The sequence below is a fragment of the Lagenorhynchus albirostris genome, chromosome 15 (genome assembly GCF_949774975.1).
Source record: "Lagenorhynchus albirostris chromosome 15, mLagAlb1.1, whole genome shotgun sequence".
NCBI classification, from domain to species: domain Eukaryota; kingdom Metazoa; phylum Chordata; class Mammalia; order Artiodactyla; family Delphinidae; genus Lagenorhynchus; species Lagenorhynchus albirostris.
The window spans coordinates 15,214,012-15,230,979 of NC_083109.1; the positions used below are offsets into that span (position 1 = coordinate 15,214,012).

Consider the following 16,968-nt stretch of genomic DNA (forward strand, 5'->3'; position numbering starts at 1 on the left):
GGCTCTTGCAGGCGACCTTCCAAGCTCCGCTGAGGTCCACTCAGGCAGGCAGCTCTCCTGTTTCTGAAACCAGGTGAGGGGCGGTGGGAGGTCATGCTGTGGAGACATGTTCAGCTCCCTGCTTCCCCTCTGCCCACACCCCTTACTCCTTTTTCTACCCAGAAAACACGGTTCCTTCCCCAGAGGACACGCCTTCTTCCAGTTCAGCTTCAGCCTGCACCGAAGTGCCAGGTAAACAGCAAGGGTCCATCCAGCTGAGAAGCTGTGGCAATGGTTGCAGGAAGGTGTCCTGGCGTCACACCTTTCTTCTGAGTTAGGTAGGGGTAGGGGTGTGGGTGACTGGTATTGATGCTGAGATGGGATGACACCTGCAGGAGCTGAAAAGAAGGACCTGAGCTAACATACTTCTGATCACTTATCTGTCCTTTGATTTGCTCTCATCCACTCACTGACCATCCATCACCTGCCATGCACTGCTCTAGGTGCTGGGACGCTCCCTGAGTCAACATATTGGACAAAAGTCCACCTGTAGAATCACAATCTGTGTTTCCACGAGACCCACAGGCAGAGTCAAGTCTGAGAAGCGCTGTTACTGGGCATTTGGCCCCAGCAGGCAGAAGCAGGTTAGGTGGGTTACACAATAAAGCAGGTTACACAATAAACAGGACCCAGCCCAGCTCCACCCCTTCCTCACTCCCCTCCTCACTGCGTGTTCCACCCCTCAGCTGGGATATGAAAAGCTCTGTCAGCCCCCAGCTTTCCTCAGAAGCCCTCCTGCAAGGCCACGAACATGAGCCGGCTCTGCCTCTCCATCGCCCTTCTCGTCCTCCTGGGCACCCTGGTGGCCTGCACCTCAGGGGGTAAACACAAGAGCCATGCCAAAGGTAAGTCCCGGCTCACCTCTCCTCCACAGACTGGGGAGGGATGAGGGGAGTCCATGGAGGGGCTGGGGAGCAGGGTTGGGGTGGGTGCTGACAGCCTCTCTGGATTTTTCCTGGGAAGTTGGGCAGTATTAACTCCAGGGGCATTTCATGACTCTCAACAGGAAAAAAATTAGAAGTCAAAAATTTTAAATATATATCCCGCCTACCTCTACCAGATCAGGAATCCCATCTCTGACACTCTATTCCTGGTCAGTGCCGTGTCCCTGAACTTCACTGTAGTGTAATAAAAGGATCAATATTTGATCCTTGCCCTGGTTCCTGGAACAGACCTCCAGAAACTCCTGGAATTTACTGTCCTTTTTATGGCAATGAGGTGAGTAAAGGAATGGGACCCGAGAGGGGTTCATCTCCAGAAAAACCCAATCATGTGTTTAGAGGCTAGAATTTTCATCACCCCGCATCCCAGCACCTCTGGGGAGACGGGAGGGTATTGAGATGGAGATAAATCACCAATGGCCGATGATTCAATCAATATGCCTATTATTGACACCTCAATAAAGATCCATAAACGTTGGGGTTCAGAGAGCTTTCGGGGTGGTGAGCACATGGAGGTGCTGTGAGGGGTGCGCTCCACTAGGGCACGGGGCCTCCGCACACCTCTGCTCCCCCTTTGCCCTGCGCATCTCCTCCATTTTGCTGTCCCTGGGCTTTACCCTTTATAATAACATGAGAACAGTAAGTAAAGGGTTTTCCTGATTTCGGTCACCACTTCTATTGGTTATTGAACATGGAGGTGGGGTCATGGAACCTCTGATTTTCAACCAGTGGGTTACAAGTGTAACTCGGGATCACGTGGCTGGCGTTTGAAGTAAGGACAGTCTTGAGCCCTCAACCTGTGGGATCTGCACTCACTCCACAGATTTAGCGTCAGAAGTGAATTGACTTGTGGGATGCCCAGTGGATGTTTGGGGAATTGGTTAATGTTGGTAGAGTCACTACCCAGACTCACTCTTTCCTGTGATTCAGGGGCTTAGGTGAGACTCAGAGATAGGGAAGTAATGAACATGGGACACTGCACCCAGAAACTCTTACCAGTTATCTGTATTTTCAGAATTCCTGGCAGAATCACATAGTTTATCAAATGGGTTGTGACATGATAGTATCTTGTCCTGACCCTATGACCCACATGCCATGTGTCCTGGGGCAAGTCTTCTGCAGTTTCCTCACTGAACAGGGGAACCATGTTACATGGGTTCTTTGAACAGCTTACCAGTCATGAATTTAAAGAGTTTAATCACATTTCATGGCCAATTTTATCCGTTTTCCACCAAGATGTGTTAATCTGAAAAAATTTCTCTACCCACCTCCTTTGGGCAAGAAAAAATATTTAGGTGTTAAATAATGATATTCCTCTAGGATTAAAATTAATCAGAAAGACGTGGGACCACTGAGCAGAGCAACTGCAGGGAAAGCAAGAAACACAATGCTTGTGTGAGTTGCTCCTGGCACCAAGGCTGATATAATCTTAGTAAAGGCTCAAGTCCCTTTCCCTTGTCCCGCCAACCTTTAAAAAAATATTTATTTATTTGGCTGTACCAGGTCTTAGTGGCAGCATGCAGGATCTTTTAGTTGCAGCATGCGGGCATGCAGAATCTTTAGTTGTGGCATTCAAACTCTTAGTTGCAGCATGTGGGATCTAGCTCCCTGACCAGGGATTGAACCCGGACCCCTGCATTGGGAGCACAGAGTCTTAACCACTGGACCACCAAGGAAGTCCCGTCTTTGTCCCCTTTTGACTATTATTTTATTATCCTTTTAAGATACAGAATGTTAAAGGTAGATTGATAATTATGTAGACCTTTCCCATCATCAGGTAGACTTTGCACTAACAGGAATTCAGTTATATCCATTCTATTCAGTGATTGTGCACTTGACGTGAGCATGAAATGGAAGATTTATTGCCTTGCCATATATTTATTAAGTCCCTACGAAGCATGGTTCTTGGTGTGGGGAAAGAACTGTAGACAAAATATGGCAAAATACCTTGCCTTCTAGGAGGGAGACAGACAATAGCAAAAGGGGGGAATACTCTGCTAGGTTATGAGTGTTTTGAAGGTAGAGAGTGATGGGGATAAAGGAGGCTGTGCTCTTTCTGTAGACTGATCAGCGAAACCCTCTGTGATAAGGGGGCGTTGGAGCAGAGGCTGCAGAAAGAACGTGCCTGGTGTGTTTGAGCAGCAACAATTACCAGGGTGGCTGGAGCTGAGTGGGTGCGGGGGGGGCGGGACGTGGAAGGAGATGAGGCAGAGAGGCCATGGGGGCAAGTAGGACTTTATAAGAATCAGAATTTGACTCAGAGAGATGGGGAGTCACTGATTGGTCGTGGGAGCAATGGGGTAGGACTCAAGTTGTAACAGGATCCCTGCGGCTGCAGTGTGCAGAATGGCCTCTGGGGGGCGAAGGGCAGAGACAGAGAGGCCCAGGGAGCAGGATGCTGCAGGGGTCCAGGTGGGCAATGATGGAACGAGTACCTATGTTGTTCCCTGGGTCGATGCCAGTCCTTTTGAATAACATGAATGTCTTGCTGTGTTTAGGTTTCTATGGAGGCTTCATTACCTAGTCATGATGCATTAAATCATTAGCCATTGGTGACTATTCGACCTCCAGCTCCTCTCCAATCTCTGAGGTTTGGGGTTGGGGAACTGTGGATGGAAGGCCTTGGAGGAGAGTAGGAATGAAAGTTGCAACTTTCCTGTCAGGCAGTGGTTTCCCCTGGCAACCAGAGCCTATTCTGGTGTTACTAGGTTCTTCCCAAAAGTCACCTACTTCACATAACAAAAGACACCGTTATTGCTCTCAGCATTTAAGAAATACCAAGGTTTTTAGGAACTTCCCTGATGGTCCAGTTCGTAAGACGGCTTGCTCCCAATTCAGGGGGCCCAGGTTCGATCCCTTGTTGGGGAACTAGATCCCGCATGCATGCCGCACCTAAGAGTTCGCATACCACAGCTAAGAAGTTCGCATACCACAGCTAAGAAGTCCGCATGCTGCAACTAAAAGATCCTGCATGCTGCAACTAAGACCCGGTGCAGCCAAAATAAATAAATATAAAACAAAACAAACAAACAAAAAAATTCCTTAAAAAGAAAAAGAAATACCAAGGTTTTTAGGAACTCCGTGCCAGGAAAATGACAAAGAACAAATGTATATATTTCTTATTATAAATCACAATATTAATATAGTGTCAATATTCAATTTATACAGTCCCCATGAGGTAACAAAAGTGAACACACTGATATGTTTTCTTCATGCCTTTCTCCATTACAGCCTGATTCCTTCACACTTTTTTATTAATGGTGGAAACCTTTTACCATACAAGTAAGTGCAGAGAATAGTATTATAAAACCCATGTACCAGCTCCAATAATTATTGTTATATGGAGAATATTTTTTACCTGTGTCCTCCTTTTCTTTGGTAGAGTTTTTTTTTTCCAACTTTATTGAGATATAATTGACATGGGTAGAGTTTTTTGTTTGTTTTTGGCTGCGTTGGGTCTTCATTGCTGCACGCGGGCTTTCTCTAGTTGTGGTGAGCGGGGATACTCTTCGCTGCGGCGCGCAGGCTTCTCATTGCAGTGGCTTCTCTTGTTGTGGAGCACGGGCTCTAGGCACACAGGCTTCAGTAGCTGTGGCTGGCGGACTCTAGATCTCGGGCTCAGTAGTTGTGGCGCACGGGCTTAGCTGTTCTGCCCCATGCGGGATCTTCCCAGACCAGGGCTTGAACCCGTGCCCCCTGCATTGGCAGGCTGACTCTTAACCACTGCGCCACCAGGGAAGCCCCAACATGGGTAGTTTTTTGAAGCTAATCAAGGGCATCATACCAATTAATCTTAAATACTTCATGAAGGAGATATAAACTTTTCCATGATTACCATATCATGGTCACGCCTAGCAACATTAATACTAATGTCCCAGAAAGCAGGTTGTCAAATGGCCTTTTCAATTTGACCAGCCCCCAGAACGCTAACATTCTCTATCGCAAACTGGTGGTGTCAGTTGTTGACCTTGTAGACCAACCTGTGATGGCCACCCTCATAACTGGCCCAGAGCCCCTCCCATTCCAGCAGATTCCCTGCCTGCCTTCTGCCTGGAACCTCATCACACGGGTCCATGCAGGGCCCGGACGATCAGGTACTTCTACAACGCCAAGTCCGGGCACTGCGACATGTTTATATACGGCGGCTGCCGAGGGAAGAAGAACAACTTCCCAACAGCACAGGACTGCATGAAGACCTGCGGTGGTCACATGGGGACCCATAGGTAAGAAAGGGGGCAGGACACGGTGGGAGGGGAAGGGCTGAGAAAAAGAGATGGTGCTCAGGGGGCCACCCACCATTCACACTTGCACCGTGTCTTTCCTCCTCGCTGCCTCCCAGGACAAGTGGCTGCAGTGTCCTGTGAAACCGCACACTGAGCACATCCTCCACGGGCCAGCTTGGCAGAAGGTCACCCTAGAAGCCCCGTCATGAGAATCTGAGCTTCCTCACATGCTCCCCTTTTCTCAGATGGGAACACTGAGTCAGCCACCCTACAGAGCATGTCCAAAGTTCTCCTGAGCACCCCACCTAGGCTTGAAAAATGCACTTCCTTCTTCCTGGTCATTGTGGTCCTGGGTGGACTGTGGTTGCATATTTCTGGGAAAGTCTAGGATCTGTCGAGATGAGCGATGTCCAGGTCTGGGGCTTCAGAGATGTCAATCAGCAAGTTCCTTTCTTTTTGCAGAGAACCTGCGAACTGTGCTCTCCCGAAACACTGAAGTCAAGGAGGAGCCACGCAGGGCTGGGCTGTGGCTGCTTCTGAAACAGTGTGGTGTCCTCTGAGTCCGTCTCAACCCCACCCTCCTCAGCAGAGCCCTGCCTCTCTCCTTCCCCCATGGGTCTCCTTGCTTTAGCTCTGTCTCATCCAGTCGGCTCTAAGCACCATGAGAACAAGTCTTCCCTTTATCCTTAGCACTAAGCACAGTTCCTGGCACGAAGGAGACGGTCCATAATTACTTGAGGAAGGAAAGAATGAATGCAGATGCACATTCCTCACAGTGGCTGAGGTCTTTTCAATAAAGAAGCCCCTTTCCCTCACAGTGATGTTGCTCATTTTCCTATCTGTGGCTTCAAGCTGTCTGTCTTATATTCCAATAAATTCATATTCAAATTAAACTAACTGGAGTGGATTCTGTTGTTTGCAACTAAGAACCTTAACCAATAGTGTCCATGGAAATGGTGGTCCTTCTCACTATTCTGCAGAGCAGTTGTCACCTCCCTTTTTCCTGTCCTCAGACTGGGCCCTACCAGGTATGGGAAGTAAACCCATTACAGCACCATCTACCTCGTAATGGCCACCCCAAGCTACACAAAAACCCGTGGGACAGACACCTCAACATGAAAGCTTTCGTTCCTTACTTCTTGGGCCAGGTCAAATTTGGGTGCACGTTGCTCTCCTGGACTCTCAGAAGGAGAAAAGAAGAAGCATGGGGCTTAATTGTCCATTTTTCCGAGGCAGCCCCTTGCCTGAGGTCACATGTGGGGAGGGGGCTTCTTACTACAGTTAAGGAAGGGCAACTACCCTTTTTGTGCGCCAGGCTCTGTGCTAGCATTTTGCCTGCATTCTTCGATTAATCATCCTAAGAATCCTTCAGGGGAGGAAATGGCGACATAGTGATGTCACTTAACTGCTGTATGAGTTTCCTAACACAGGAGGTCCCAGCTCTCCCAAGTAGAGTGACTTTGACAATGTTTTCCTATTCCTGACTCTGGGAAGATGTGGGATGAAGGCACCTTTGGAGAACAGAGAGTATCTGCTTCACTACAGACGAGGAAAGTGAGTCACGGGGACCACAGCAAGTGTAGTATTTAAATAAAAAAGGATACAGATTGGTGCTGGTTCTGTTACTTCTTTGTAGTCTTGGGCAAATTTCTCAACATCTCTGAGCTTTACATTCTTTAATTATAAAATAAGGATAATGCTTGTACTTGCTAATGTCTCTAGCCAGAGACCACTAAAATCACTCCCATTCCTAGTTGAACTAGTTGGGTTTATTACTCACTGCAGCAAGGAATAGGAATCACCTTGGAAAACAATATGGTATCTTATTAAGAGAATGTTAGAAAGAACTTATAGGACGTGGGCTTGTGTTGGGTGATTTTGGGGAGGATTTCAGGAAGCTGGCTTTCCTCTGGATGAATGCTGTCAGGAAGTGGGGCAGTTCTCCGAATGGGTATCTTTATCTTAACTCTAAGAAGGGAAGACTAGATAGCAGTTAGAGCTGTATTTGGTAAAGCAGCATCAGTCACTTATATGAGGCAGAATAGGGGGATGCTTGGTCATTTGGGTGGCTTGTATAATTTAGCTGGTTTTGTCTGTATTTAAACATGATTACAGAGTGTCCTATTTTTGTCATGATATATCATGGTCCTAGGATGGCCTTGTTTGATGTTGATGTCTTGTGAAATGTTTACATTCATCAGGAGAACTTAAGGCCAGTGATGGTGCCAGGTCAGCCCCCGAATCAGAGGTTGCTTTTCTCCTTCTCTATCAATCTCAGAGAATTATGGTGAGAATTAAGAGGATGTGATATTTGTAAAATGCTTTGCACAAGTGTTGAGACTAAGCCCTCAATGAATGACTGTTCTGATTACGATAATGGTAGTAAATAAGTTGCAAATTGTAACAAATAATTTAATATATTAATAATTATTATTTTATAACAGTGTAATGGAAGAGGACTTATTACTAATTAGAAGAATTTGACTTCAGTAGGTATGGATATTGCTGTGTGATCTTGGGCAAATCCCTTCACCTCTCTGAGCCACAGTTTCTTTCTTTGCAAAATAGGATTCTGGTATCTGCCTTAAGAAAAACACGGGTACTTTGGGAACTACATGGATTATGGTGCTGAAGTTCTTTGAATACTTCTGACCAACCCACTTTTTTAAAAAATTTATGTATAATTGATTTACAATGTTGTGCCAGTCTCTGCTGTGCAGCAAAGTGACTCAGTTATCCACACATAGACATTCTTTTTTTTTTTTTTTTTTTTTTTTTGCGGTACGCGGGCCTCTCACTGTTGTGGCCTCTCCCGTTGCGGAGCACAGGCTCCGGACGCGCAGGCTCAGCGGCCATGGCTCACGGGCCCGGCCGCTCCGCGGCATGTGGGATCTTCCCGGGCCGGGGCACAAACCCGTGTCCCCTGCATCGGCAGGCGGACTCTCAACCACTGCGCCACCAGGGAAGCCCCTAGACATTCTTTTTTTATATTCTTTTCCATTATGGTGTATCACAGGATATAATATAGTTCCCTGTGCTATACAGTAGGACCTTGTTGTTTATCCATTCTAAATGTAATAGTTTGCATCTACCAACCCCAAACTCCCAGCCTATCCCTCCCCTTCCCTGCCAACCCCTTGGCAACTACAAGTCTGTTCTATGAGTCTGTTTCTGTTTTGTAGATAAGTTCATTTGTGTCATATTTTAGATTCCACATAGAAGTGATATCATATGGCATTTGTCTTTCTCTTTCTGACTCACTTCACTTAGTATGATAATCTCTAGGTCCATCCATGTTGTTGCAAATGCCATTATTTCATTCTTTTTATGGCTGAGTAGTATTCCATTGTATATATGTATCACATTTTTTTATCCATTCATTTGTCAATGGACGTTTAGGTTGTTTCCATGCTTTTTGTTTTTTTTTTAAAGAAGATGTTGGGGGTAGGAGTTTATTTATTTATTCATTTTTGCTGTGTTGGATCTTTGTTTCTGTGCGAGGGCTTTCTCTATTTGTGGCAAGCGGGGGCCACTCTTCATCGCAGTGCACGAGCCTCTAACTATCGCGGCCTCTCCTGTTGCAGAGCACAGGCTCCAGATGCGCAGGCTCAGTAGTTGTGGCTCACGGGCCTAGTTGATCTGCGGCATGTGGGATCCTCCCAGACCAGGGCTTGAACCCGTGTTCCCTGCATTAGCAGGCAGATTCTCAACCACTGCGCCACCAGGGAAGCCCCTGTTTCCATGTTTTGGCTATTGTGAACAGTGCTGCTATGAACATAGCTGTGCATTTTTTTTAAGTCTTTTTGGCTATAGTCTTTTCTTTTTTTTGATAAATTTATTTATTTTTGGCTGTGTTGGGTCTTCATTGCTGCACGTGGGCTTTCTCCGGTTGCAAGGAGCAGAGGCTACTCTTCGTTGTGACGTGCAGGCTTCTCATTGCAGTGGCTTCTCTTGTTGTGGAGCACGGGCTCTAGGCGCGTGGGCTTCAGTAGTTGTGGCTCACGGGCTCTAGAGCTCAGGCTCAGTAGTTGTGACTCACGGGCTTAGTTGCTCCATGGTATGTGGGATCTTCCCAGACCAGGGATCGAACCCATGTCCCCTGCATTGGCAGACGGATTCTTAACCGCTGTGCGAATTCCCTGCATGTATCTCTTTGAATTATAGTTTTATCTGGGTATATTCCCAGGAGTGGGATCACTGGGTTGTGTGGTACTTCTATTTTTAGTTTTTTAAGGAATCTCCATACTTTCTTCCGTATTGGCTGCATGGACTTACATTCCCACCAACAACATAGGAGGGTTCCGTTTTCTCCACACCCTCTCCAGCATTTGTTATTTGTAGACTTTTTTTTTTTTTTTTTTGGTATGCGGGTATCTCACTGTTGTGGCCTCTCCCGTTGCGGAGCACAGGCTCCGGACGCTCAGGTTCAGCGGCCATGGCTCACAGGCCCAGCCGCTCCGCGGCATGTGGGATCTTCCGAGACCGGGGCACGAACCCGTGTCCCCTGCATCGGCAGGCGAACTCTCAACCACTGTGCCACCAGGGAAGCCCGTAGACTTTTTAATGAAGGCCATTCTGACCGGTGTGAGGTGGTACCTCATCGTAGTTTTGATTTGCATTTACAAAGATGCAATCCTTTGTTTGTTGCGTCATTAGCAAATATTTTCTCCCACTCCGTAGGTTGTCTTTTCATTTTTTTTTTTTTATGGTTCCTTTTGCTGTGCAAAAACGTGTAAGTTTGATCAGGTCCCATTTGTTTATTTTTGTTTTTATTTCTATTGCCTTGGGAGACTGACCTAAGAAAACGTTTGTACGATTTATGTCAGAATGTTTTGCCTATGCTCTCTTCTAGGAGTTTTATGGTATCATGTCTTATGTTTAAGTCTTTAAGCCATTTTGAGTTTATTTTTGTGTGTGCAGACCAATCCACTTTTTTTTTTAACATCTTCATTGGAGTATAATTGCTTTACAATGCTGTGTTAGTTTCTGCTGTATAACAAAGTGAATCAGCTATATGTATACATATATCCCCATATCCCTTCCCTCTTGCGTCTCCCTCCCACCCTCCCTATCCCACCCCTCTGGGACGAAGTGAGAGAGTGGCATGGACATATATACACTACCAAATGTAAAATAGGTAGCTAGTGGGAAGCAGCTGCGTAGCACAGGGAGATCAGCTCAGTGCTTTGTGACCACCCCATTTTTAAAAGCACATGGAGTATTAGTTTCCTTCGTTTCCGGCTGCTTTTAGATTTCTTTTTTCTTTTTTCTTAATGCATACTTTTTAAAGTCTTTATTGAATTTGTTACAGTATTGCTTCTGTTTTATGTTTTGGTTTTTTGGTCCCGAGGCATGTGAGATGTTAGCTTCCCAACCAGGGGTCAAACCCACACCCCTGCATTGGAAGGCAAAGTCTTAACCACTGGACCACCAGGGAAGCCCCCCTGGCTGCTTTTAAAGTGTGCCGTCCACTGCATTTAAAAAAAAAGAACAAAGAGAATTTGGGGGGATGTCACCTTTCATAAGCCCCCTCAGGAAATTCCTCAGTGCCCAAGGAGTGTCACTGTTTCCTGAAATGGTCCCTTTCTTCCTCAGAGGTCACCTAAAGCCCTTTTGCTTCAGTGATAGGTCTCACCCAGTTCCAGTTCCTTGCCCACCCCATCCCACCCTTTATTTGACGCTCTGGTGTCTCAGAAATGTAGGTGGGACTGGGGGCTTCTGCTGATTCTCTTTGGGATCAGGTCACTTGTTCCTCAGCCATTAGGAACCACACTTTAAGGAAGGCCCTGCCTGCCCCCTGGAGGCAGCATGAGGAAGTGCGCCCTCCACCTGAAGCTGCGCACACCCCGTTCCCTGGGAGGCAGGAATATTGAAGTCTTTTGGTAGCTGCCTTTAAAAGCTGTTGTTGTTGTACACAATGTAGGTTTATAAATCATAGGTTAACATGAATAATTAATTTAAAATATTTATTCAGCTACTGAAGTACACAAAGCTGACTCAGTCTCTTCTCTCCTGTAGTCCATTTTCCAGCAAGAAATTCTGAGAGAATGTACAAATAAGAAATTTGGTCACGGGACTTCCCTGGTGGTGCAGTGGTTAAGAATCTGCCTGCCACTAGAAAAATGGTACAGATGAAGCGGTTTGCAGGGCAGAAATAGAGACACAGATGTAGAGAACAAACGTACGGACACCAAGGGGGGAAAGCGGCGGGGTGGGGGTGGGGGTGGGATGTATTGGGATTGACATATATACACTAATATGTATAAAATAGATAACTAATAAGAACCTGCTGTATAAAAAATAAATTAAATTTAATTTAAAAATTAAAAAAATAAAAAAGAATCCGCCTGCCAATGCAGGGAACTTGGGTTCGAGCCCTGGTCTGGGAACTAAGATCTCACATGCTGCGGAGCAACTAAGCCCGTGCACCACAACTACTGAGCCTGCACTCTAGAGCCCGCGAGCCACAACTACTGAAGCCCGCGTGCCTAGAGCCCGTGCTCCACAACAAGAGAAGCCACCGCAATGAGAAACCCGTGCACTGCAATGAAGAGTAGCCCCTGCTTGCCACAACTAGAGAAAGCCCGCATGCAGCAACAAAGACCCAACACAGCCAAAAGTAAATAAATTAATTAATTTTTAGAAAAGAAAGAAATGTGATCACTTTATTGAGAAGGAAGCACAGGGTGTGAAGGGGGGGGTTAGCAGGGGGCTGGACAAGTGTGGAGGTGGTGGGAGTTGCATGGAGGGACGCCCTGAGGAAGTGAACTTTCAGCTGAGGCCTGAGGGATGAGCAACAGGCCTGAGAGGAAGGTGGGGAAAGTTCTCAGCACACGGAAAAGCAAGAGAGGAACGAGGAGGAGAAGGTGTGTGAGAATGTGTGGGAGGACGGGACGACATGGCACTGGGTGTAGACTTGAAGGACCAGGCCTGAGGAGCCCTGTGAGATGAGCTAAGAGTTTGGGGCTTTACCCGAGGCCACAGGAAGGACCTGGACATCTTAGGAGGCCCTGGTGGAGGATGGAGAGGAGGGGCGGGGCCGAGGCAGTGGGGTTGTGATGAAACCGTGTGACCCAGATTGGGACTTGAACCCATGGTCTTTTAATTGAAATCACACACCTGGTCTCAGGGCTTAATGAAGCTCAGTTTCTTTAAGTCTCATCACAGAAAGAATTCAGTGAGAGACAAAGTGATAGATAAGAAGTGGATTTATTTAGAGAGACACACATTCCATAGACAGAATTCGGTCTATCCCAAAATGCGAGAACGGCCTTGGGAGAAGCACACTCTACAGACAGAGTGTGGGTCATCTCAGGAGGCAAAAGGCCCCGAAATATGGTGTGGTTAGTTTTTATGAGCTGGGTAATTTCGAAGTGGGAGGATTATTCCAACTATTTGGGGGAAGGGGCAGAGATTTCCAAGAATTGGGCCACCGCGCACTTTTTGACCTTTGATGGTCGGCCTTGGAACTGTCGTGGAGCTGGTGGGCGTGTCATTTGGCGTATGCTAATGTATTACAATGAGCGTATAATGAGGCTCAAGGTCTACTCGGAGTCGAATCTTCTGCCATCTTGGACCTAACCAGTTTTTGTCATGTCCTATGACTATGTCATTCTTTTAAAGCTTGTACACTGCCCCCTTTCCTCCTGTTTCAGTGACAAGTGTCCAGAGGGGAGACAGGAGTGGCCTGGACTCAGCAGAGAGCAGAGGGTGCAGAGGAGGCAGTGAGGAGGAACGACCAACAGGCTTTGCTACGAGATTGCTCCCGGGGGCGAGGAAAGGGAAGAAGCACGGACAGCAGGCAGCTTCCTGGGAGAAGGGAGGCGAAGCAAGTCCTTGCGGGAAGGGCAAAGAGTTCAGTTTGGTCAATGTTGAGTCCACAGCGCCGGTAAAACATTTAGGCAAAAACTTTCTCCTCCATCCGTGTGCCCCGTCCCATCCCCTTGGCTTCACAAAATCCACATTCTTGTAAAAGAGATCAAGTCAGCAGGGGGGCCCAAGAGTGCTGGGGAGGGGCGAGGCCAAGCAGTTTCCTGGCCTGGGGAGCTGGCTAGGTGCCAGGAGAAGGCTGTGGAGAGCAGTGCCTGAGGCTGAAGGCCCAGTAGGCAGCTGGGTCCACAGGCTAAGACCATTTGCTCATCAAAGTGTCCTCTGCTGCCCTAGACTGAGTTCCAGGAGCCGCCCTGGGCTGTGCCCCTACCTGGCTCCTGCGTCATGGCTGTGGACTGTTCCCTGTGTTCAGAGTAAACAGCCCTGGCCCCTCCCAGCCAGCACCTGTCTCCAGTCCCCAGGCTGAACATGGGAATTGGGGAGGCATTCTCCCCTCTTTCCCCCGGGACCCATCTGTGGGGACAGTGGCTGGATGTGCTTCTGTCACCAGCTCCGACTCACCTGTCATCCCAATGGTCACTGCCCCCGCCCCCTTGTGCCCTCCAGCAGCTCCTGGGGCTTAAGGACCTCAGATTTTGGATCAGGAAGGATGTTTGAAGGCTCTTCTTGCTGGGTAAGTGTGTTTTGGCCTTTAGCAGCCTGCACATTAAAGCTTGGTGTGTACCCAGCAGTCTCCTTACTAGCAGGAGACACCATTTCTGGACCACTCACACATCTTTTTTTTTTTAATATTTTATTTATTCATTTGGTTGAGCTGGGTCTTAGTTGCAGCAGGCTCGCCAACTCCTTAGGCATATGAATTCTTAGTTGTGGCATGAGTGTGGGATCCAGTTCCCTGACCAAGGATTGAACCCGGGCCCCCTGCATTGGGAGCTCAGAGTCTTAACCGCTGCGCCACCCAGGGAAATCCACCACTCACCAATCTTTGGAGATGACAACGTGGCAGCTCAGAACAAGGAAGTGATTCATTCAAGGTCCCTCAGCTGGGAGGTGGTGGAGGTGGGAGACAAACCCAGACCCTTCACCCCAAGGCTAGTGTCGAGGGCTCCTTTTGTTACTTTCTCTACACCAACTGTGCACCCTAGATGTGTCACGAAGGAGACACCTGGGCAATATATATGATGGAAGGGAAAAAACAAGGGCTTGGTGGGATAGAGACCTGGGATCAAACCTTTTCTCTACAGCTTCAAATGGGACTTGGGTAGGACCTTCCCATGGGACCTCTCAGTCTCAGAATAGGAACCCCTGAGTCTAGCTCTTGGCCTCCTGCTGCCCTGCCCACGGGCCCCAGGAAGGAGGTGGAGAAGCAGGAGTGGACAAGGGTCCAGCTGCAGTTGGTCGAGCTGCACCCGGCCTGGAAGCAGCTTAGGTTTCCGGTTCCCACTGGGGCCAGGGTGACCTGATCCCCGGGGACTGGGAAATGGCAAAGGTGGCAGCCGGCCCGCCTGCCTTGTCTGCTGAGCCCTCTACTCCAGCTGACTCAGACCTGCCCCCCCAAGGCTACTCCCCCACCACCTACCTCCGAGGCACACCGTTAAAACCTCCACCTGGGCAGCCCCTCGCTCCTGCGCCCGCCGCAAGCAGCATCATGCCTATGTGCAGCCCTGGTCCCCTCGCTGCCGCCCTCCTCCTTGGCCTGCTGCTGAGCCTGCCCCCAGCTCCCAGGTGGGTGGGGCGGGCAGAGGCCCGGCACAGTCTGGCAAAGGCTTAGTTCTGGGAACAGAGAACTGAGCCTCCCCACGACCAGAGTGGGGAGACCCTTGGTGAATAAAATTTGGGGGTCTCTGGTGCCTAAAACTGGTGACCCTCGGAGCTTCAGGTGTAGGGTCCAATGTGCTGGAGGTGGGGAGACACTGAAGGCTGACATTTGAGAGCAGGCTCTGTGCTAAGGGTTGAGACTCGGTGGCCAGAGAGGGGACCTCCTGCTTAAAGATCAGAAGCTCCTAGACACTCAGCTGTGCGGGGTCACCTAAGGATTGAGGGCTCTGAGGCCAAGGGCTAGGTCAGTCCTGTGTGGGGTGCAGGGACCCCATGCCTGGAGGTGGGGCTCTCTGAAGGCCCATAGGAGGCACCAGGGCCAGAGATGGAGAATCCCTCAGAGGGAGTGGGGTACTTGCAAAAGAAGCCACTGTGTGTGGAGGGTCTGCTCTCTTCTGAGACATTTCACATGTATGATTTCATTTAGCCTCATGTCGACCCTACCACATCTGGGATTCTCATCCCATTTTGCCAGCGAGAAAGCAGAGGCTCAGAGAGGTGAAGCGACTTGCTCAGGACCCACAGCAAGCAGACGGCACAACTAGGATTCTAGCTCAGGAGGCCCTCTGGTCCTGCCCCTCTTCCTGCCTCAGTCTGTCCATCTGAGACCAGGGAACAGCAGAGACCCCCCCGCCTAACAGCAGAGACTCCTCTTTTCTCCCCCCTCCTCTCTCATGTGTCTGTCTTTCTCTCCCAATGTCCTCCTCCCTCTGGTCCAGGTTAGAGGCCCCCAGACCCAGGAGCCCCCGATGGGCCTGTCCTCCCTCCACCTCCCATCTCCCTGCTCAAGTGACTGAGTCTCTAATTACAAACCTTCCCATCCCCTGGGGGCATCTTCAGACAAATAACAAGCAGGGAGCATCACAGGGGCTAGATTCTAGGTAAAGACCAGTGACACCAGCACTTTGGGACCCAGGTCATATCCCTGCTTCTGGTCCTCAGTTTTTGCCTCTGAAAAATGAAAAGCTTGGATTCCACACATCCTTCCCTGATGGGAGCTCCCATGGCCTGCTGGCCAGTCTTAAACTCCAGAAAGTGCTTTTTATGACAGGCAAGCTTCACATGCTTTCTCTCACTCAATCCTTAGAGTGGAAGAGAGGGTGTTAAAGAGGAGGAAGGGGGAGGGGTGCTCAGGGAGGCATCCCGACTTTCTTCAAACCACTCAGGCAAGAGCTGAACCCTCTTGCTGGGACTGCTGCCCAGCCGGGGATGGCGGTGTGACCTTGGGCAAGAACCCGTCTCTCTCAGATGCTCACTCCACATCTTTAAGATGGCCTGGGCGGTCTCCGAAATCTGTAAAGTCTCTTCCTGCCTGAATGGAGGAATTCGGGGTGCCAGGCCAGGTGCTGGGAGTGGGGGAGGCCCGGGAGGGGGACCCAGAGTGGGACGAGTGTCCTAGGCCCTGGGAGTCAGTCCCCTCAGCAGCCTCTGGCCTCTCTGTGACTCTGGCCCACAGGGAGGAATCTTCAGACCAGGTCCCCAGACCTCAGGCAACAAAGTCCCCACATTGTGTCCCAGAAGCAAAGACATGCACTAAAGCACTGAATCCAGCCAGGTGCAGGGGTCTCCCTTCCCCCCGCTGCACTTCAGATGCCTTGTCTCCCCAAGGTCCCTGGAGGGAGTGCCTCAGCTGAACTGCTTCCGTCTCCTTCCACCCAGCCAGATGTCCCAGAGTTGAGAGCACCTCACTTCCCCGAACCAGATGCTCCTACCTCCTACAAGTACCATCTCCCGTCCTGCCTGGTGGAGGCCCCCGGGGTTACCACTGGGCATCTGGCAGACGGTGGCACAGCCGGCCTGGCAGCCCTTGAGGTCGGCCACGCATTCCCCACCTGAGAGGCACTCCCGCGTGCAGTTCAGGTCCACCTCTAGTGCAGAGCACATGCCTGATTTCTCTGCTCCTGTGCCTGGGAGGCGGTTGGGCAGTGAGGGACCAGAGTCCTAGTCTCAGAGGATGCCCAGCTCCTGTCCTAGGACCACAAATCTCAGTCTCCCTGGATATCTCCGTCTCTGGCCCTGGGTGCCTCCCTACAGCCTTCAGAGAATCCCACCAGGCCCCACTGCTGCCACCAGGGGGCAGGAAGGGCCTTCCTTAAAATGTGCTTCCTAATGGTTGA

At 49.3% G+C, this 16,968-nt stretch overlaps 1 protein-coding gene across 1 annotated transcript; it reads left to right on the forward strand.

Moving 5' to 3' along the window:
* The first annotated feature begins 790 nt into the window (after positions 1-790).
* On the forward strand, positions 791-16,687 carry LOC132505655 (kunitz-type serine protease inhibitor 6-like). Its single transcript, XM_060123821.1, has 4 exons — positions 791-884; positions 5,011-5,203; positions 14,385-14,487; positions 16,511-16,687. Exons 1-4 carry the CDS (start codon positions 791-793, stop codon positions 16,685-16,687), a joined length of 567 nt encoding a protein of 188 aa, XP_059979804.1.
* The last annotated feature ends 281 nt before the right edge of the window (positions 16,688-16,968 follow it).

What these genes read in the sequence shown, in the direction of transcription:
- LOC132505655 (XM_060123821.1), top strand. Translation starts at nt 791, where the DNA reads ATGAGCCGGCTCTGCCTCTCCATCGCCCTTCTCGTCCTCCTGGGCACC. An exon ending in ACACAAGAGCCATGCCAAAG is followed by an intron (nt 885 to 5,010) that starts GTAAGTCCCGGC and finishes CCATTCCAGCAG; the next exon opens with ATTCCCTGCCTGCCTTCTGC. An exon ending in GGTCACATGGGGACCCATAG is followed by an intron (nt 5,204 to 14,384) that starts GTAAGAAAGGGG and finishes CACGGGCCCCAG; the next exon opens with GAAGGAGGTGGAGAAGCAGG.